Source organism: Narcine bancroftii, chromosome 9, assembly GCF_036971445.1.
Source record: "Narcine bancroftii isolate sNarBan1 chromosome 9, sNarBan1.hap1, whole genome shotgun sequence".
NCBI lineage: Eukaryota > Metazoa > Chordata > Chondrichthyes > Torpediniformes > Narcinidae > Narcine > Narcine bancroftii.
Window position 1 is genome coordinate 88,990,860 of NC_091477.1, and position 18,924 is coordinate 89,009,783.

An 18,924-nucleotide genomic window follows, 5' to 3' on the forward strand; every position below is an offset into this window, starting at 1 on the left:
CCTCCTGGAGGGATCGGAGTACATGGAGCAGAGAACTCCTGCTCAAGTTTTCAGGGCTGAGGGAAGTTCAGTCACATAACCCTGCTGGTGTCTCACAGAGACGTGTGCTCTCTGGAGAGAGCATTGCAGGGGAAGCCCTATAGATGACCACTCCGACCTGGATCAGCATCCCCTCTGGTGCGCTCTACTGGAGCTAGCCCCTGACTAATCTGTTCAGAGAGATGAGTCTGGACACAAGTGTTAAAATCACGTGTAACTTTTATTAACACACGAGAAACAAATGGGAGAACGTTAAACGGTACTCAATTACTAATTCGCGTTCGCGATAATAGAGATATTCACCTAGGACATCAGTTATACTCTGACAACAGGAAACATACACCGGACTCAGATCACCACTACCCACACTGTTTCACTTAAGATGTTGACCTTGGACATCAGCTCGACTCCGACAATGGTAAACTGATATTCGACCCCACTCTCACACTATAAACAGGGACTCTTACATGCGCTCCCAGTTCCCTGATCAACAGGGAAACAGCTCTACTACAAGTATTGAACTACTGCTCAGCTTCAGTATAGTGCACACCTTACCCATGACCTTTCCAGTGACATCCACAGTTACGACCTGGCATGGAGCAATGTTCGGGCTTGGACCATGAGGCAGAGAGAGTGAGTATACTTGCGCAAGGGGTAAATACAGTGCTAATCTCTGCTGCTAGCCAAAGATGACCCTAGGTGATTTAAATTAGCCAATGGCCAGGTGGGCACTAATTAGTGGCCAGTGTCCAACTTTGACTGACAAGTGATGTGACTTCTGAATAAGTTTCAGACAGGGAGGACATGTGACCATCCGCAATACATACAGTCCAGGGAGGTCATGCTTCCTCCACACACAACAGCAAGTAAATGCTGGCTTAGCCAAAGAGCTCACATTCTTTAAATGAATCAAACCAAATAGAAACACTCAGCTAGTCAAGTATCCAAGGGGGAAAAAAAAATGAGTAGATGTTCCAGATCAAAGACATTTGATCAGAAATGGAAAAGTATGTAAAATAAAACACGCACATGCTTTTTCAGTTGCCATGAAGGAGTGGGAAGAGAGAACAGAAAGAATATATGCAATGAGATGCAGTTGAACTTTTTTTTTAAATAGCTGGTTAGTTACAAAAGGAACAAATTGAAATGAAGGCTTTTATCACAATTTGATGTGTTTGTACTGAGGGTAGGTTTTTTCGCTCCTAAAATTTTAGAGCAAATTTCAAGTTACCATGGTAGCACTCAAACTTATTTTTGAGGATCAATGAGCTAGAACTCTGGTTGCTCATCCAGTAAGTTACCAAAAGTATTATATTGGAACACATGAACTTAAGAAATGAGTCGTCTTTGTGGATTCTCCTTCACCATTGTCTTCTGATTGTCCACTATTGGTACACCTTTAATGTCTTCATCTGTAATGACAAGTACAAATTTTTCCATTAATGTTTCCCCAAGCACAACCCCATGGGTTCAGCATGTAGTTTAGCTATTTTCTTCCCTTTTATATATCCACAAGCTGTTTCTGTTATTACTTGCAAGTAACTAGAAACAGGAGGAGGCCATTTAGCTTCTGGTGCCTACTCAGCCTTTACTGCAGCTGAGATGAGCTGATTTTATTAAGGACAAGGCAGAATGCTTCATTACTAATTTAGAATATGAATGTGTGCATTTTTTTTACATTGGAAGTGTTTAAATACAGCAATACTACTGAATTAGATTACTGAAGCATGTTACAGTGAGACTTTTAATGTCTGTCCCCAAGTGAACTCTGAGAACGCGAAAGCTTTAGTGCAAGTATGATATCGTGGTATTTATTTTAGTAAAATATCAGCATTCTGTCTGGTTGTCTGTCTGTCTGGTACGGAAGTGCCAAAGTACAAGACAGGAAAAACTCCAGAAAGTTAACTCGGCTAGTGACATCATGGAAATCCGTTTTCACTCCATCAACGACATCGACAAGAAGCGATGTCTTAAGAAAGCAGCATCTATTCTCAAGGACCCTCATCACCCAGGCCATGCCCTCTTCACACTGCTACCATCAGGAAGGAGGTATGGGAGCCTGAAGATGAGCACCCAGCACTCCGAGGATAGCTTCTACCCCTCTGACATCAGGTTTATGAATGGACAATGAACCAGACACTACTTCACTTTCTCCTATTTTCTTGCACTATTTATTTATTTTGAAATGTATTTTTTAATAATATTTGCAGTGTGTTGCTGCCACAAAACAACGAATTTCGTGACATGTTTTCTGATTATTTAAGTTTTACATTGCTATTGTGGATCAACTCAAAATGGAATTACTCGTTTTCTGAAATGTCACGATTCCACAAATAGGGATCATATTTATGATTCAGTATATTGAACAAATCTAAGGGGGGGGAGTTATTATGTTAGGCATTGTTTTGCTTTTAATGTGGATCTGATGGGAAATAATGCTTTGTTGTAAATTCTGTATCGATTTGAACAGTTGTTCTCTCTGGCTTCTTTACTGCAACTGAGATGAGTTGATTTTATTAAGGGGCCAGGCGGAATGCTTCCTTACCAATTTAGAGTATGACCTTATGCATTTTTGAGATGCTATGTCTCCTCATTCTTTTGTGACCTTCCTGAAACATCGTCCTATTGACCATGCATCTGAGTATTCCTCCTAATTTAAAGGGTACAAATACAATGTTGAAATTTTATTTCAAAAACACAGCATTCAGAGAGCATGGCGTGAGTACTTACAGCGCCAAGAGCCCCTTCGGCATAGCTGTATGGAGAAACGGAGCCCTTCACCACCTTCTCTCTCGTCGGGGAAGATGAGCACTTCCATCAGTATGAATACCCTTTCTGATGGCAGCACTCCCGTGAGTAGTTCCTTTCCTTTGTTATAATCTGCCACCTGCTGGATTGCATTGGCATCGAGCAAGGAAGCAACAAAAAATTAAACAGAAGGTATCCACGGGCTATTGTACAAATCACTTTTTTTTTAACCTGGCTACCTCTTATTTTAGATTAGGTTGATTTATTTTTTTCTGTGTCTGAATGTCATGCTGTTTGCAGTTTTAACTTGTGTAAGATGCAAGCTCTTTGGAAATGAAATGTTCAATTAATTAAAATGATCAGTATCTCTTCATTTTAATATAGAAAATCAAAATGAATCATTTGTAAAGCCAAGATAATTCTTGGCAGCCTGCTGGTCATTGAAGAGCAGAATAGCATGGAAATTACCTTCAAAACAAAATCAAGCCTGATCTTTCTGTGAGCAATGTGATTATACTGGTAAAAAATGTGATGAGAGATTTGTATTATTGATTTTAAAAGGAATCTGGGAGCAAATGAAAATAATCTAGTTCTGACTATTCTAATCATATTGAGACTTAATTAAAACCTACCACCTGTGTATGTCAGCGTTTCAGTGCTAAATGGCTTTCTCTTAGTCCTTAGACTGTGATCCCTTGTTCTGGAGTTCCCCAACATTAGATTCTTCCTGGATCTAACCTATCTATTCTTATAAGAATTTGGTATGTCTCGATGAGATCCTCTCTCATACTTCAAAATTCCATTAATTATGACACTTGTTTATCTAATATATGGAGAAGTTTGGACAGACAAATGAGAGAGAAGAGTATGATGTATTTAGATGGAGCATACGCGCTGGCACAGGCTGATTGAGCCAAATGGGAAATTTCTGTCTGATTGCTATGAAAAAGAATGAATTGCATCCAAGCAATAATGAAGCATCTTTGAACTAAGAACCATGCATTGAATTAAACATATGTCAATCCAAAGAGGATTTGTTTGGTTTATTGAAGTGCCAGAATATTATTTTTCCTTGATTGTGTCAAGTTGGGATTTCATGTTGATGGATCTGAGATGATGGTTTACTTTGATTCAATTTTAGTGTCTTTAATTGGTAGCAGTCAGCTGATTTGAAAATCTCATTTTTGTGGGGAAGTGATGGTCGTATTCATATTTCAATTTCATCTCAAAGGTATTGAGTAAAAACTTATCTGAATATTAAATGTAAGTGCCTGTCTTCCACCTACATATTTTATATTTGTTCCTTAGGTGCTATCAGTTTTATCTATTTTTGTGTTGCAATTCTAATTTTTAAATTATAATTTAAAGAGGAACAGAGCAGGGAGTGTTCTTGTCTTATATTTTGGAAAGTTAAAGCACATACTATTTTTTTCTCAAAAACAAGTAGCTTTCCTTGAAGTTGTGTAATTTATCATTGGGAAGTGAGTAATTATGAACCATGTGTAATGAGCAGCAATAGACAATGAACCAGACAGTGTTTAATTTTAAACCACATTTTTATTTTTCACTCTTAAGCTCTTGTCTTAATTCTTAAACTATCCTTAACACTAAATTTATCCCCAGCTCTGTCTGTCTGTGTGTGTGTGTGTGTGTGTGTGTGTGTGTGTGTGTGTGTGTGTGTGTGTGTGTGTGTGTGTGTGTGTGTGTGTGTGTGTGTGTGTGTGTGTGTGTGTGTGTGAGAGAGAGAGTGAGAGAGAGAGAGAGAGAGAGAGAGAGAGAGAGAGAGAGAGAGAGAGAGAGAGATCCAAACCATTACAATCCAGGCCATAATCTAGTAAGTTACTTCAAAGTTCAGTCTTTCAAATTCACTGTTGAAGTGTAGGCCTTTGAAATTTGATGCCCAGAATTAATGTTGAACTGATGGGAAGACTGGCTGCTACAGAGTCCCGAATTCTTCTTGGATTGCCTTTGAAGAAATATCCATCCACACGAGCTGTGGTCATATCACTCTGGTCCTTATGCAGGCAAGACTTGAACTAGGTGGCCTCCATGAAGTTTCCAAGACCTTGGCACTGGTCTCTCCAAGTAACTTCATTGCTCGTCCCATTTAAATTAAAGCAATCTCTCCAAGTGATCTCCACTGTTAGTCACTATCAAAATGAAGCACCACTTCCCAAAAAGACGAGGGTCTTTTTGGGAAGGCCCAGTCATTCACAGATCATGCTTTGCTCTGAATTCCACAAAATGGCTGGCCACAAGAGCTGCTTCCAAATGCTGCTTTCTCTTCAGCAGTTGGAATGGTTCTCCCTTTGCAAAATCACAATGTCTTAGCAGATGTATCGAATTCTGGAACCAACTGTGACAAACCTTCCCTCAGTTCTTCCAATGTATCAAATTATCACTGGATTGTGACTTGTGCTTGTGTGAAATGTTAACTGTGACCATTCAGTCCTTTCTGTAGATACTATCCCTTAAAGTGATAATTCCATTTTACTAAACAGGAGCTCATAATAAGGGCCTTTGTGATTTTTTTTCTGCAAAAGCACAAGGCTTAGCCAGATCATTGTAATTATAAACATCTCTCAGACCATAAATCTTCATTTTCATTAAGAATGGAAACATGTTTGAATAGGTGGGAGGTTAATATTGAAAAAGAACAGCAATAGAATCTTTTATAACTATACTAGTATATTTTATAATCTTCATGTACAGCTGCAATTAGAAAAAAAACTGATCTATTTTAAGTTACTGATGCAAATTAAGTCCTCACAGTACATTATGTGGGTATTATCAGTGACTTTTAAACTTGCATAAGTGATTAGAGGGAAAAAAGCCCAGCTCTGTGTGAATGTCTAATGAGAGAGGAAGCAGACACAGGAGTGCAGTATTCAATTTACCTCACTGAGCAAGCTATGATTCACAGTAACAGGTGTGGCACAACAGAAGTACTCATCTTCATTCCATATGTCAAATAAACATCTTAAACAGATTAAAAGGTGACTTAATTTTGTGGATCTTCATGCAAGACCTAAATATAAACAGCCCCCTGAATACCAATCCTTGCCTTGAATCACAGGTGGGCAACCAGCAGCAGAAGCCTGTCAGCATGCACTGGCAGTCACACTTCTATGCTAGATAGTCCATGTCAAACAGAAAACTGAGCCCCTTTATGGCTCATCCAATGTACATCTTCCATGATTGGAATGATAAGATAAAGCACATTTTATTGCATGTTTCACTGCCACATATTTCTTAACCCCTGAATTTTATACAAAATGTATTAATTCCATATACCCGGCACTTGATTCTTGTTTTTGCATTCTTTCTACAATATCTAAATTTTATTAATTATGAATTAATAAAATTCATTGACTAGTTTCATTCTATAATAGAAATCTAATGCCTACTCGATTATACTCCTCTGCCAGAAATGAACGATATCGCAAAGTTAACTCTGCTGGTAATAGTTAATTTCTAAGAGAATTTAGCTAATTATGTAATGTAAATGACAAACACAGGATCTTCCTATGTGCGAATGTCTTCTGATATTTTCAGGGTAGCTTTAAAAGTTTGGTTGTACTTAGGGTTCAGGTACCACTGACATCAATTCATTACTTTTATGAAACCAGTTACAACTTGCTCATTTTACTTCACATTAACATATATAATATATAACAATTACAGCACGGAAACAGGCCATTAGGCCCTTCTAGTCTGCACCGAACCAAACACTCCTCTCTAGTCCCACCTACCTGCACAATGACCATAACCCTCCACCTTCTTCTCATCCATATACCTGTCTAACTTTTTCTTAAATAATAAAATTGACTCTGCCGCCACTATTTCTCCCGGAAGCTCATTCCACACCGCTACCACTCTCTGAGTAAAGAAGTTCCCCCTCATGTTACCTCTAAACCTTTCCCCTTAACTCTTAACTCATGTCCTCTTGTTTCAATCTCTCCTACTCTTAACAGAAATAGTCTATCCACATCCACTCTGTTTATCCCTTTCATAATCTTAAATACCTCTATCAAATCCCCTCTCAACCTTCTACGCTCCAAAGAATAAAGATCTAATCTGCCCAATCTCTCCCTGTACTCTAGATGCTTAAACCCAGGTAACATTCTGGTAAATCTTCTCTGCACTCTCTCCACATTTTCAGAACAATTTCTGGTAGCAATCCAGAAGTTAACATATTCATAGCATACCTTGACAAAAGGCTCAGGCCCAAAATGCTTCTTATGGATGCCCTGGCCTGCTGAGTTTCTTCAGAACTTTTGTGTATTAAACTACAATCAGAGAGTCTGCAGACTTTCTTGGTTTGTGCTTCATTATCTTCCTGAAGCAACTGTTTATTTTTGTACATAAAAATTATTTTGTACACAAAGAAGCATTTTGAGGGGGAATGGAAAGAAAGAAAACTGACTTGGATTTATAATGTCTTCAGGCCACACCACTCCACTTAGGGAGTACTTCAGAAGCGTATCACTGTAAAGCAGTGGTTCCCAAACTTTTTTGGGCTGCCACCTCCTTGGCTCTCAGGCCACATCTCTAACACCCTGCCCATACACACATACAATGAATGCACACCTTTTTCTTGGTATTAGGTCTACTACAAATTTCAAATAACAATGCTATAAACAAGCATATGTATTTCACAAATAAAACCTATTTAGCAATATTAAAGGGTAAAGTTACATCTCACCTGTAATTACATTGTCTTCACACTCCTGAGTGGTTGCCATCCCGAGCAACCCCATCCCAAGCGGTCCCGCCTGGCCAGTCACCGTCCTGGGCAGACATCGTGCTGGCCTGTCACTGACCTGGGCAGTCACCTCACCCCCTCCTTATCTGATGGATAGCGCAACCATCAGTGTTGCAGGCTGAGTTTGTCAAAAATGTTCAGACTGCTCCCTTTTTCCTCACCGCCTTCTGACCACCCCCTTTTTCCTCACTGCCCATTTGGATCTTTCCACCGCTTCCCCCCCCCCCCCCCCCCGCCACCCCGTGGGATGGCACCGGCTGCTTTGGGAATGGCTGCTGTAAAGTATGAAAGATGGCAGAAAATTTGCCCAGGTTCCCACGAACAAAAGTGGCAATGAGCTTGAGGAATAAACATTGGGCATCTAAATAAAGAAGCTCCTTCATAAGACAGTGCACTGCAACAAAATGTGTAGTTCAGACCACAATTGATTTCCATGGCGACCATTTCAAAAAGAATCTTGACCATGGTTTGTGCTGTGGTGAAAATCTGTTCCGATGGATTATTTCCTAATTCCAAGGCTATGTGCAAAAAAAAAGGTTCTGCATATCCCATGACAATGTTGAGAGATTGGGATATTGTGTGTTGTTTTGTATTTTTTTACATAGCAATCTGTGGAAAAGCTCTTTGCAGCCAAGGTTTTTCTGGCTGTTCAAGCAGAGCAAATGAACGAAGCAGAGAGCAACAGACTGATTGGGAGTTAGTCCACTTGAGTAATTATTTGATGCTTCCTGTTCTGTTTTTGGCCATAGGCAGGGAGCTAGCTCAATAGGGAATATGTGTGCAATCTGGTTAGCAGCAGGTCACATTTAAATGAATGTGTTCGCTTAAATGCAAGTAGGTGCAAATGAGGGCATGCAAGGAACGCTTTTCAAATAAATTTAAAATGTCAGTCAATTTTAGTCAAGATCAAGGGAAGAGTGTTCTAGGCTGGAGCTGTGGGGATGGGTAAATGAATGAAAACCCAATCTGAAGGCATTGGCATGGAATATTGTGTGTATGACTGAAAAATAGTGATTGAAGTCAAAGTGCATTGGTGGTAAATGCATTGAGAGGCTGTGAAGGGGTATCTTGTATGGCCTTCAGAATTATCTCACAGACAATGGCAGAATGAATCATAGGAGTGGGTGTCAACCAAGGTTAATGTGAGGATTGTCCCCTATAGACCTAGGAATAGTCACAACATTTTGTAAGTTATTTTGTAAGTAACCTAGATTGCGGAATAGTACCTCACATCAAGATGATGTCAGGCTATTTGCATTTACCACAAACAAAGCTAAAACCATATCTACTCACATGTCTGTCCATTGCCTCATATTCTACTATCCCACCAAGATCATCTGTAAATTGGAGGAACAACACTTGATTTTCCATCTGGGCACTCTTCAACTGGATGGTGTTGACATCGACCTCAGGTTTCTGCTAACCTACTCACCATTCTCCCTCCCTTCCCTTTCCTTTTGTCTTTTTTCCCCTAGCCCTCCCTCCCTTATCCACTTTGTACCTTCTGCTTTTGGGACTGTGCACCTCCCCTGACCCCTCACTCCAACCATTTTGGACACCTGGTGACATTTTTCTGTACCTCAATGAAGGGTCAAACCTGAAACGTTGGTTATGTACGTTGATATTTGCTCTATAAAGTACATTGTTAGACTGCATGAGTTTCTTCAGCATTGTGTTTTTACTTAAGCTAAGACCATGCCAATTTTAATACTAGCTCATATTAGAGATACAGCATGGTAACAGGCTCTTCTGGCCCACAAGCCTGTGCTGCCCAAGTACACTCATGTGACCAATTAACCTACTAACCCTGAACATCTTTGGAATGTGGGAGGAAACTAGAACATCTGGAGGAAACCAAAGCTGACATGGGGAGAACCCACAAACCCCTTACAGGCAGCTCCGGATTTGAACCTGGGACACTGACGCTATAATAGGGTTCTGCTAACCACTACGTTAACCATAAAGGACAGCATTTAGATGATGTTACCAGTGATAACATACTCCCTCAAAACTCTCAAAGTAGAATTTGTTTCTCCATTCAAATGCAGCTGAGAATGACTGCACTCTTCCCTATCCAGTCAATTCTTTCCATGTATTCAAGTTCCAAGAATCTTGAATTATTGTAAAATCTTGTGGGAAAAAAAATGGTGAATAGCCACTGATGGACACCATAACTGGCTTCCATAGGCATTGTTTCTCCTCTTCTAGCTGTCACCATGTGTACACAAAAGCAAATATCACTTACATGACATGATATGGAACTGAAGCAAAGCTTTCTTGATTAGGTACTCTTTTCCAAAGGCTGCTTCTCTAATGTGCACAAGTAGTTTGTGGCAGAGGTTATAGATCAGGAGATTTGGCAACCTTAATTAAAGGGGGACTTCCTCCTGTTTATCCTCTTTTCATTCACAAACACCTGTTGATGTTTAATATGTTTAAAATTAGTTCTATGTTTTATGAAGTGTTGTAATGTGAAATTGGTCAGAAATTAAGTGCATAACATTATATAAAGAAATTAAGCATGTAAAAGTAAATTATTTGTTGGACAGTTCTGTACCAGCAGAAGTCAAGATTAAGGCCAAACCCTTGAAATCCAGGGAAAAGATTCCATTGTAACCTTGTACTGTTAAAGGTGCAACCTGTGTATTTCATGTGCTGCTGGAGAATCAAGAGCAATGGAACCTCTGGCCATGTTAATGCCTCTACTCAAGTTTTAAACCAGCTCTTGTATTTTCCTTGAAAAACTACTGTTACATATTCTGGCTTTCACTTGAGTCCAAAGTCCAAAACTTTTATGTTTGCTGATTAACAGTGGCTCTAAGTTCAGCAACACATCGGATGTAAAATTGAAGATTTTGCAATCAAATTCTTATTTAACACATCAACTTGCGTATGTACCGGACTTGCACCATATGATACCCTCCAATTTTTAAAGGCAGCCAACATGCACAATAGCAGGAAAAATGGGGTGAAATTTCAATGGATCAGAAAAATACATAGTGACTTCTACACGAATATCCACTTTTCTACCTGACTGTGTCCTCCATTTGCTAGCTATCTTTTAGATTGACTTTCTTTCTCCCTCCAAGCCTCTGGCCATAAATAGAATGTCGAACAGTACAGCACAGGAACAGGTCCTTTGGCCCACATGCCTATGTTGAACATGATGTCCAAATCAAACTGAAACTCAGCTGCTTGTTCCTGATAGATATCTTGATCTTCTTCATATTCACATGTCTCTCAAGAAGCCTCTTAATTGTTACTATTGTATCTGCTGCTTCTGATACAAATCTCTCAACAGCCCATTCCAGGCACAGACCTCTGTGCAACTTATTTGTCACACATCTCCCATAAACTTCCTTTCACTCACTTTAAATGCATACCCTTAAGTGTGTGATACTTTTGCCCTGGGGAAAAAGCTGTCCACCCTAACAATGCATCTCATGATTTTATACAAACCCATCAGGCCATTCCCCCACCCTCCTACTCTCCAGAGAAAACAACCCAAGTTTGTCCTATCAATCCCCCATAATAAATAATTCTCTCCTAGTAAACATCCTAGTAAACCTCTACAGTACCCTTTCTAAGCCCACTATACTCTTCAGGAGGTCAGGGCACTTGTCATAGTGCTACTGGTATTACGTTACCTGGTACTACCTGTTACATGGTCAGGTTATGGCTAAACACCCTGCAGGATGAAAATCAAGACCTGTCAAAGGGCAGACGAACCTTCTCATAGGGTGAATGGCCATCTAGCAAACATGTGCTATGCAGTGCAGAAAGGGCATCCCTTTCATTGAAGCTTTGTCTAGCCTTTCACTGCCACAGAACTTCCCTCAGCTGTCTTAGACTTCACCATGCCACTGGATCTGAGAGGGGATGTCAAGAAGGTTGGTCTGGACCTGTGCAACCCTTACTCACCTAAATCCATTCACGCACATGCTTTTCCTTTCTGAAGAGTGGGGTATCCTCGTATTAAACCCTACAAACTGACTGAAAGGAATCATCATCATTCTATGGGATGGATAGCCAGAAGGTACCCTTCATGTAATGGAGTCACTAATATTACACACTATTTTCTAAGTATGACCTAACTGAAGTTTTATACAGCCACAACATGATTTCCTTGCTATTGCACTCAAAGCACGCCCATGAAGGCAAACCTTGACCACCCAATCTACTTTCTTGGCCTCTTTCAGAGCCATGGACTTGAACCCCCAGATCCCTCTAAACATCAATACTTTTAAGAGCCCTACCTTTAACTGCAGACAATCATCTTACCTTTGATCTCCCTCTATCTTCCATTTCTGTGCCGATATCTGTCTGATCTTTATTCTGTTGCATTCTTTGATAGTCCTTTATACTGACCACATCTCCACTTATCTTTGTATCGTCTGCAAATTTGCAAAAACATCCACCTGTTTTCTCAGACAAATCATTTATATTTAATACAAGCAACAGGACTTCTAATACTGATCCCTTTGTAACACAATTGGTCAGAGACCTCCACCTTGAATAACAGCTCTCCACCACTACATCTGTCTTCTATGAGCCAGCAAATTTGGTAACCAAACCATCATCCCATCATAGATCCCATGCATCTGCACCTTCTGAATCAGCCTACCATGATGGACCTCATCAAAAGTCATACTCGAGGACATGCATATAACATCGACCATCTTTGTCACCTGCTCACAAGCTCAATCAAATTGGTAAGACATGATGTGCTCCTCACAAAGCCATGTTCAGTGTCCCTGATCTGACCATGACTTTTCAAATGTGTACAAATCTTATCCTTAAATATCCTTTCCATAGTTTACCTACCACTGATGTGAGGATTATCATCCTCTAATTTCCTGGATGATCCTTTCTCCATCTTGAAGGAAGGAGCAATGTTAGCCAGTCCCCATTTGCCTGTGATGATGTAAAGATCTTGTCAAGGCCCCAGCAATCTCTTTACTTCCCTCTTTTAATATTCATAGGGTAAATAGAAATTGACTCCAAAAGTATGCGACTGACAGAACAGGCCTGTGATCCAATTATTTTCATGTCCCCAAATTACAATGCACAGGTTCAGAACATCTCCCAAACACAAGAAAAATGTGTATATTATAGTAATGTTTCTGAAGGTGGATACACCATAAAAGGAATTTTGACAGTCGGGGTATTGGTGATTTTGTCTGTAATATTTTAACAGTTGGATATTTATGCAGTCTGTAAAGATGGCATATTCAAGACATATCTCAAAAAGAACAAACTGCTTGTGGATATCAGCGGGCCAGGCAAAGTCTCTTTCCCACCATTCCTCCCTTATTTGGTTCTATTCGTCACCTTTCTTTCTTAACAGGTTTTATCATCTGCAGTCCTGTGTCGTCTCCACTTTCCACTTCTCTGCCTCTGTCCCACCTTCTGCCTATCAGCCTCTCCTCATCTGGAATCAGCCATTACTTGCCAGCTCCTGTCTCATCCCCTTCCTTCACTGACCGTCTCCCTTTCACACTCATTTCTGATGCAGGAATCACAGCCTGAAGCATCCCTTGGCCTTCTCAGATGATGTCTGTGCAACTGAATTCCTCCAGTAGCTCGTTTTTATACTCCAGATTCCACTATCTGCAATATCTTATGTCTCCTTCTGATTTACTGATTTCACCTTAAAAAGCTTCCTCTGATGGCTTCATTCCCTAACCAGCCATTTTTGCGTGAGTTTTAGTGCTGGCATTCTTACATACATTTATGTCTGCCCAGTTATGTGGTCTTTGGTTGTAATACTAAACAGAAAACACCAGGTGACAATCTTGCTTCTTTTGATGTTGCCTTGAACGTCACTGAGTTATTAATTCATTTTTGGATTTTATTGTCTGTGTGGCTGCATGCATAATCAAGGACACAACTTTTCAGAATTTTCCATGGGTTAATACCAGTATTGTTCTCTTTTCAATTTATTTCCAAATATGATTTACAGGAATGCTAATCTTCTTTAAATTCATATACAATCATACCTCGACTTAATGCCCAATCGAGTAATGTCCTATTGCAGATATCCGAGGTCACCTTAATAAATTTTTTAAAATTTATGCTATAAATTTATGTTGTACAGTAAGTTGAGGGGCCTAGAAGAGGGTATGTGGTTGATGCATTGGGAACTCTGGTGTTCGTTTGGCTAAGGCAAACATCTGCAGTTGGGGCATCGAGACCTCCAATGGGTGGGCAGCCGGGGTGAGGATCCGCGGTCGGGGCATCGGGAGCTTGGATGAATGGGTGGCAAGGAGCTCGGAGAGAGTCTGTGGCTAGTTCATCGGGATATCGAGGATCCATGGTCAGAGTGCCAGTATTTGGGATGGGTGGGCAGTTGGGGTGTCTGGAGCTCTGGTAAGTGGTCAGCTGGGGTGAGGATCTGCAGTCGAGTGTCGGGAGCTTAGATGAGTATATTTCACCTATAATTATGGACATGCCCAAATTGATTTTCATCCCCACTTCCAGAACATAACCCAATGCAAGTCGAGGTATGGCTGTATACCTGATAAAGGGTGCAGGCCTGAAACATTGCTTACCCTTTACTTCCTATGAATGCTGCATGACCTGCTGAGTTTCTCCAGCATGTTTGTGTGTTGCACTTTCCAAGTTTGTCATCAAGGCCTTGCAAGGGTTCATCCTCTTAAATGATGTTCTGATGTTGGCCTCAGAGACAGATATCACAGGGTCCTCAACCTTTTCAGGGATTTTTGTAAGCACTGTTGAGTTCTCCTTCTCAAAGTGGGCTCATCAGCTAATTAAGCATCACAGCCATTTATGATATTCACCTTCGCTTTGTAGGATGTATTGACCTGCCATAACTGGCGAGTCTCTGTCTCTAGCTTCCTCCAGAATTGCTTCTTTGGTGCTGAGATAGTTTTCTGCAGGTTGTACCTGGACTTCTTGCAGAGACCTGGATCACCATCCTTAAATGTCCTTGATCTCACTCTCAGCAGGTTGCAAATCTTCTAATTCATCCAAGGCTTCTGGTTGGGGAACTCCCAGCATTTGCACATAGGCATACATGCAGGTCTTGATGAAGTTGCTGACATATATTGCATCTTCATTCAGGTCTAAGGATGAGTTCTTGAATATAGCCCAGTCCATTGATTCAAAGCAATCCTGTAGGTGCTCCGTTGCCTCCCTCGACCATATTTTCAGTATCTTCACCATTGGTGCTGTAGTCCTCAGACTCTGCTTGTTTGCCAGGAGAAGAAGTACAGTCAAGTGATCAGACTTGCCAAAGTGTGGCTGTGGGATGGCTCGGTAGGTCTTCTTTATGGGGTTGCAGTGGTCAAATGTGTTGGCTCTTCTGATCTCACAGGTGATGTACTGATTGTAGTTTGTCCTGATTGAAGTCCCCTACAATGATCGGCAAGGCATCAGGATGTGAATCATTGTGTAGATTCATTAGGAATGAAGAGCAAAAACAGGTAATGCCTTTTAATTCACATGTTCTGGACTTGCCATAGCTTAGAAAAATGTTGGAAGAAAGTTTTTCAAACTCTTTCGATTATTTTTAAATTAAAATAGGAACCTAACCCTTTAAGAGCTCTTTTTTGAATACTTTGTGACAATGATGTTATACTAACTTCAATTCAATATCACACTTTATCCTTTTCTTTTTAATGGCCAGACGTGCGATTTTGATGAAATGGAAAGACACTATTTCACCTACACATGCATAATGACTAAGGGATATTATGTCTTATTTAAATTTGGAAAAAATTAGATATGTTGTCATCGATTCAGATATCAAAATCCAAATGATGTGGGGCTCGTTTATGGACTGCTATCATAACCATAAGAGTTGGTGATGATTTGGAATTTTGGCATGGTGCTGTCTAAGATTATGCCACCAGAACTTTTTAAATGTCAACTTTCAACCTTGCTTCGGGGAAGGGGTGAGAATTTATCTTTTTTTTTAAATTTTCTTTTTTGTTTGCTTCTATTGTGTACTGGTGAATTTCTTCTGTAATTCTGTTATCATAAATATCAATAAAATATCTTAAAAAGAAAGGAATAAAGAGCAGTAGTAAGAAGGAGAGATTGAAAAGATTGGGATTATTCTCATTGAATTGCAGGAGATGACCTTATGGAAGTTTATTAAATTATGAGAGGCTTAGATTGGATAAATAGTTAGCATCTTTTTCCCAGGACAGTGGAGTGTAAAATAAAATGTCACAGGTTTAAGTTAAGTGGGAAAAATTACAAGGAAGTCTGAGGGTTGAACTTTTCATTCAGAGGATAGTGGTTATCTGGAATGAGGTGTGGGATACAGAGACAATTAAAAGATTGAAAAGGCATTTGTACATTTATTTGGATAGGAAAGTCACAGAGAGATACTGGCAAGTGGAATTGGCCGAGATAAGCACCACAGTTGCTTAGATGAGGTTGTCCCCATGAGCTATATTCTGAGCTGTATGTTTCTCAGTGTCTCACAAAGCATTTGACTTGGATTAATGGACAAGCAAATGATTTTGTTCTTGCATGGGTTGGAGATGGCAGTCACAGTACCCAAGACACTCATCTCCATGGGCCATTCAGTAACATTTGCATTTGTTCAACCTGAATGGAAAGCTGCACAGGCAGAGTCAGGCACCATCCGTGGAAAGAGAGAACGTCAACATTTCACATTGATGACCGTTATGCTCAGTGACAGCCCTATTTTTTTAAATCTTGTGTACATTTCCTGACTCTTTAGTACTTTCCTTCTGTTTTAAATCCAAATTATCCAATTTTTTTGGAATATTTTACTTGTTTTAAGAAAATATTGAATATAGGACTCATTAATATAATAACAATAAAATATTGAATATAAAGACAATTTTAAAAATGGATAAGGTCCGAAGAAAAATACAAAGGAAAGGATAGTCCTTCTTCACCCAGTGCCCCCTCCCCAGATTCAAAAGAAAAAGGGACAGATAGCAGGGAATAGAGGGAGATAAAAAGAAAAAAAAAGAAGAGAAAAAGCATCAGGAGTAAGGTTCAACATCTCAGAGTCACAGCATTTTTAAAAAGTATTGCATTTCTAATAAGGAGTATACTAAGTAATAGATATCAAAATATATTATACAATCGGGGCATTTAAGTAATCTAAATAAGGTTGCCAAATTTCAACGAACATACTATATCTATTTCTAAGGCTATAAGTAATTTCTCAAGGGGAATATAACTTTGCATTTCCACGTTCCAAAGGTCAATGTGAAATAGGGAATCGGATTTTCATGTTACTGCTATACATTTCCTGGCTATTGACAACACAATTTTAATAAATTTCGATTTACTTCTGGAGAAGTTAACTGCCAAATTCCCCAGAAGAAGCAATTTTGGATCTAGAGGGAAGTTCAGCCCCACAATTTTTGTCAACACTATCCCCAATTCTATCCAAAGGGTCTTAATTTCATGCATAACCAGGTGGAATGTAAAAAGGTACCAACATCTCTTTGGCTTGGCTTCACGGACGAAGATTTATGGAGGGGGTAAAAGTCCAACATCTATACCAAACCTAAAACACCTATCAGAAAATTCTGGTTTATTTTGATGTATCTTTCGAGGTGTGAGATATAATTGGTGCAGAAAATGATAATGAATCAGTCAAATTGGTCTATTGTTCTATGAATGACATAGTTTTCTCACTTCCCTGCAAAACAGCACTGGTGCTAACTCTCCAAAGATCTGTCACTGATATTCAGTACAGGCTTTACTTGCCTTACTTTTCGTGCTCTATCATTTAAAAAAATATTTATTGCTGTAAGATGGTTTATAATGTGTATGTTTCCACGATGACGCTGCTGTAAACACCAAATTTCATGATTTGTTCATGACAATAAATTTTGATTCTGATTTCAAATTCCTTCCCATTAGGATATGAAATGCACTACATGACTATTGGCCACTGACCATGAAAACAAAATATCTTATCTTATCTGATAATCAACTGTACAACATTAATGGGTCTCATCTGTCAACCATTTGGAGTTCTTCAGTGACCTTAACCTAACCAGCTCTGTGAACAGAGATTTAATTGGGTCTTGCGTACTGAGTGCCTCATTGTCTGAATCCTCCAAGCCCCTAATATAAATAGTTTCAAATTAGTGTGTCTGATACTGATTAGAAAGTAAGTATTGTTCATTAAGCATTTTGAATGTTGAAAGCCCTGGACAGAGTAGATGTGGCAAAGTCGTTTTCCATGGTAGGGGAATCAATGACAAGAGGGGACAACTTCACATTTGAAGGGCGTCCATTTAAAACAGAGATGCAGAAGAATTTCATTAGCCAGAGATTTATTTACCTCTGGAATTTGGGAGAATGGATCAGCTGGTGATGGAATGGTGGAGCAGAATTGATGGGCCGAATGACCTGCTTCTGCCTAATGGTCTATAATCTAAACCTCATCCCAGAAAACCAACTGTCATCCACTGGCTTTAGTTGCACCCCTGCCATCAATGGCACAGTGTGACTGTGGAACTTGTTGTAAGATACACTTTTGCAGTTTAGCAAGCAACTTTTCGACCTATATTGATATGAAACACACATCATTAAATCTCTTCACTTTCAAGCTGCATGGCATCCTGCCATGGATTGATCCATCACCAATATTGAGCCAAACTCCTTTAATTCCTGACATAGCAACATCATTTATCACAATCATAATTTAGTCATCCAAGGAGAAGAACCACCAAACAAATACTGAGGTGACGGTGATACAGTTTGGTAAATGTAACTTCACAAGGAACAGTTTAGGAAAGAGGTATATTGATCTAGTTATTGTATTAAGTCCAGTGCTTTGCCATTCTCCCGAATGATCCATTTCAGTTGGCAACTGAACAAATAAAAACTCCCCAAAGTGCTCCTTAAAATTGTCCTTCACATTCCTGAGCCAGTATTTTCTCATCTTGTGTTCTGATGTTTCTGGTTTATCTTCTGAAGAATTTTGTATGTTTCTGTCAGGTCAATCTTGAAGAATAAAGTGCTGAAAAGCTTGTCACGTTGTTGCATATATTGCTTCCCCTTGACAGATGATTTTATTGTGTTTCCTGCACTGCCTTAAAGAAAGCTCTTTTTATGTTGTGGCAGTCGTGAAGATCCCATCTAACAATCCCTAATACAGCTGTGGCTGCTTTGGATTGCTTTCAAGACCAGCAGGTGTTGCGCACCCTGTTTAGGCCTTGAGAGGGTGATGGTGAGCTGCTGCTTTGAATCCAGACCTCTGTTTGCTTCTTCTTTTTAATATATTCATTTACAACATGTCATCTTTCAGCTACTCCTTTTGGGAGAGAGATACAGGAGTATCAGAGGCCGAACCACCCACAGTAGGGCTGCTGAACGACTGAAATGAACTGCTTCGTCTCCACTAT

General features: G+C 39.7%; 1 protein-coding gene across 2 annotated transcripts in view; it reads left to right on the forward strand.

Moving 5' to 3' along the window:
• Positions 1-18,924, forward strand: part of schip1 (schwannomin interacting protein 1) — a 547,841-nt gene that overhangs the window by 21,918 nt on the left and 506,999 nt on the right. For both annotated transcript variants that reach the window (XM_069896763.1, XM_069896764.1), the window contains exon 4: positions 2,741-2,891. In XM_069896763.1, the coding sequence (XP_069752864.1) occupies positions 2,741-2,891 (151 nt within the window). The remainder of the gene's footprint in view (positions 1-2,740; positions 2,892-18,924) is intronic.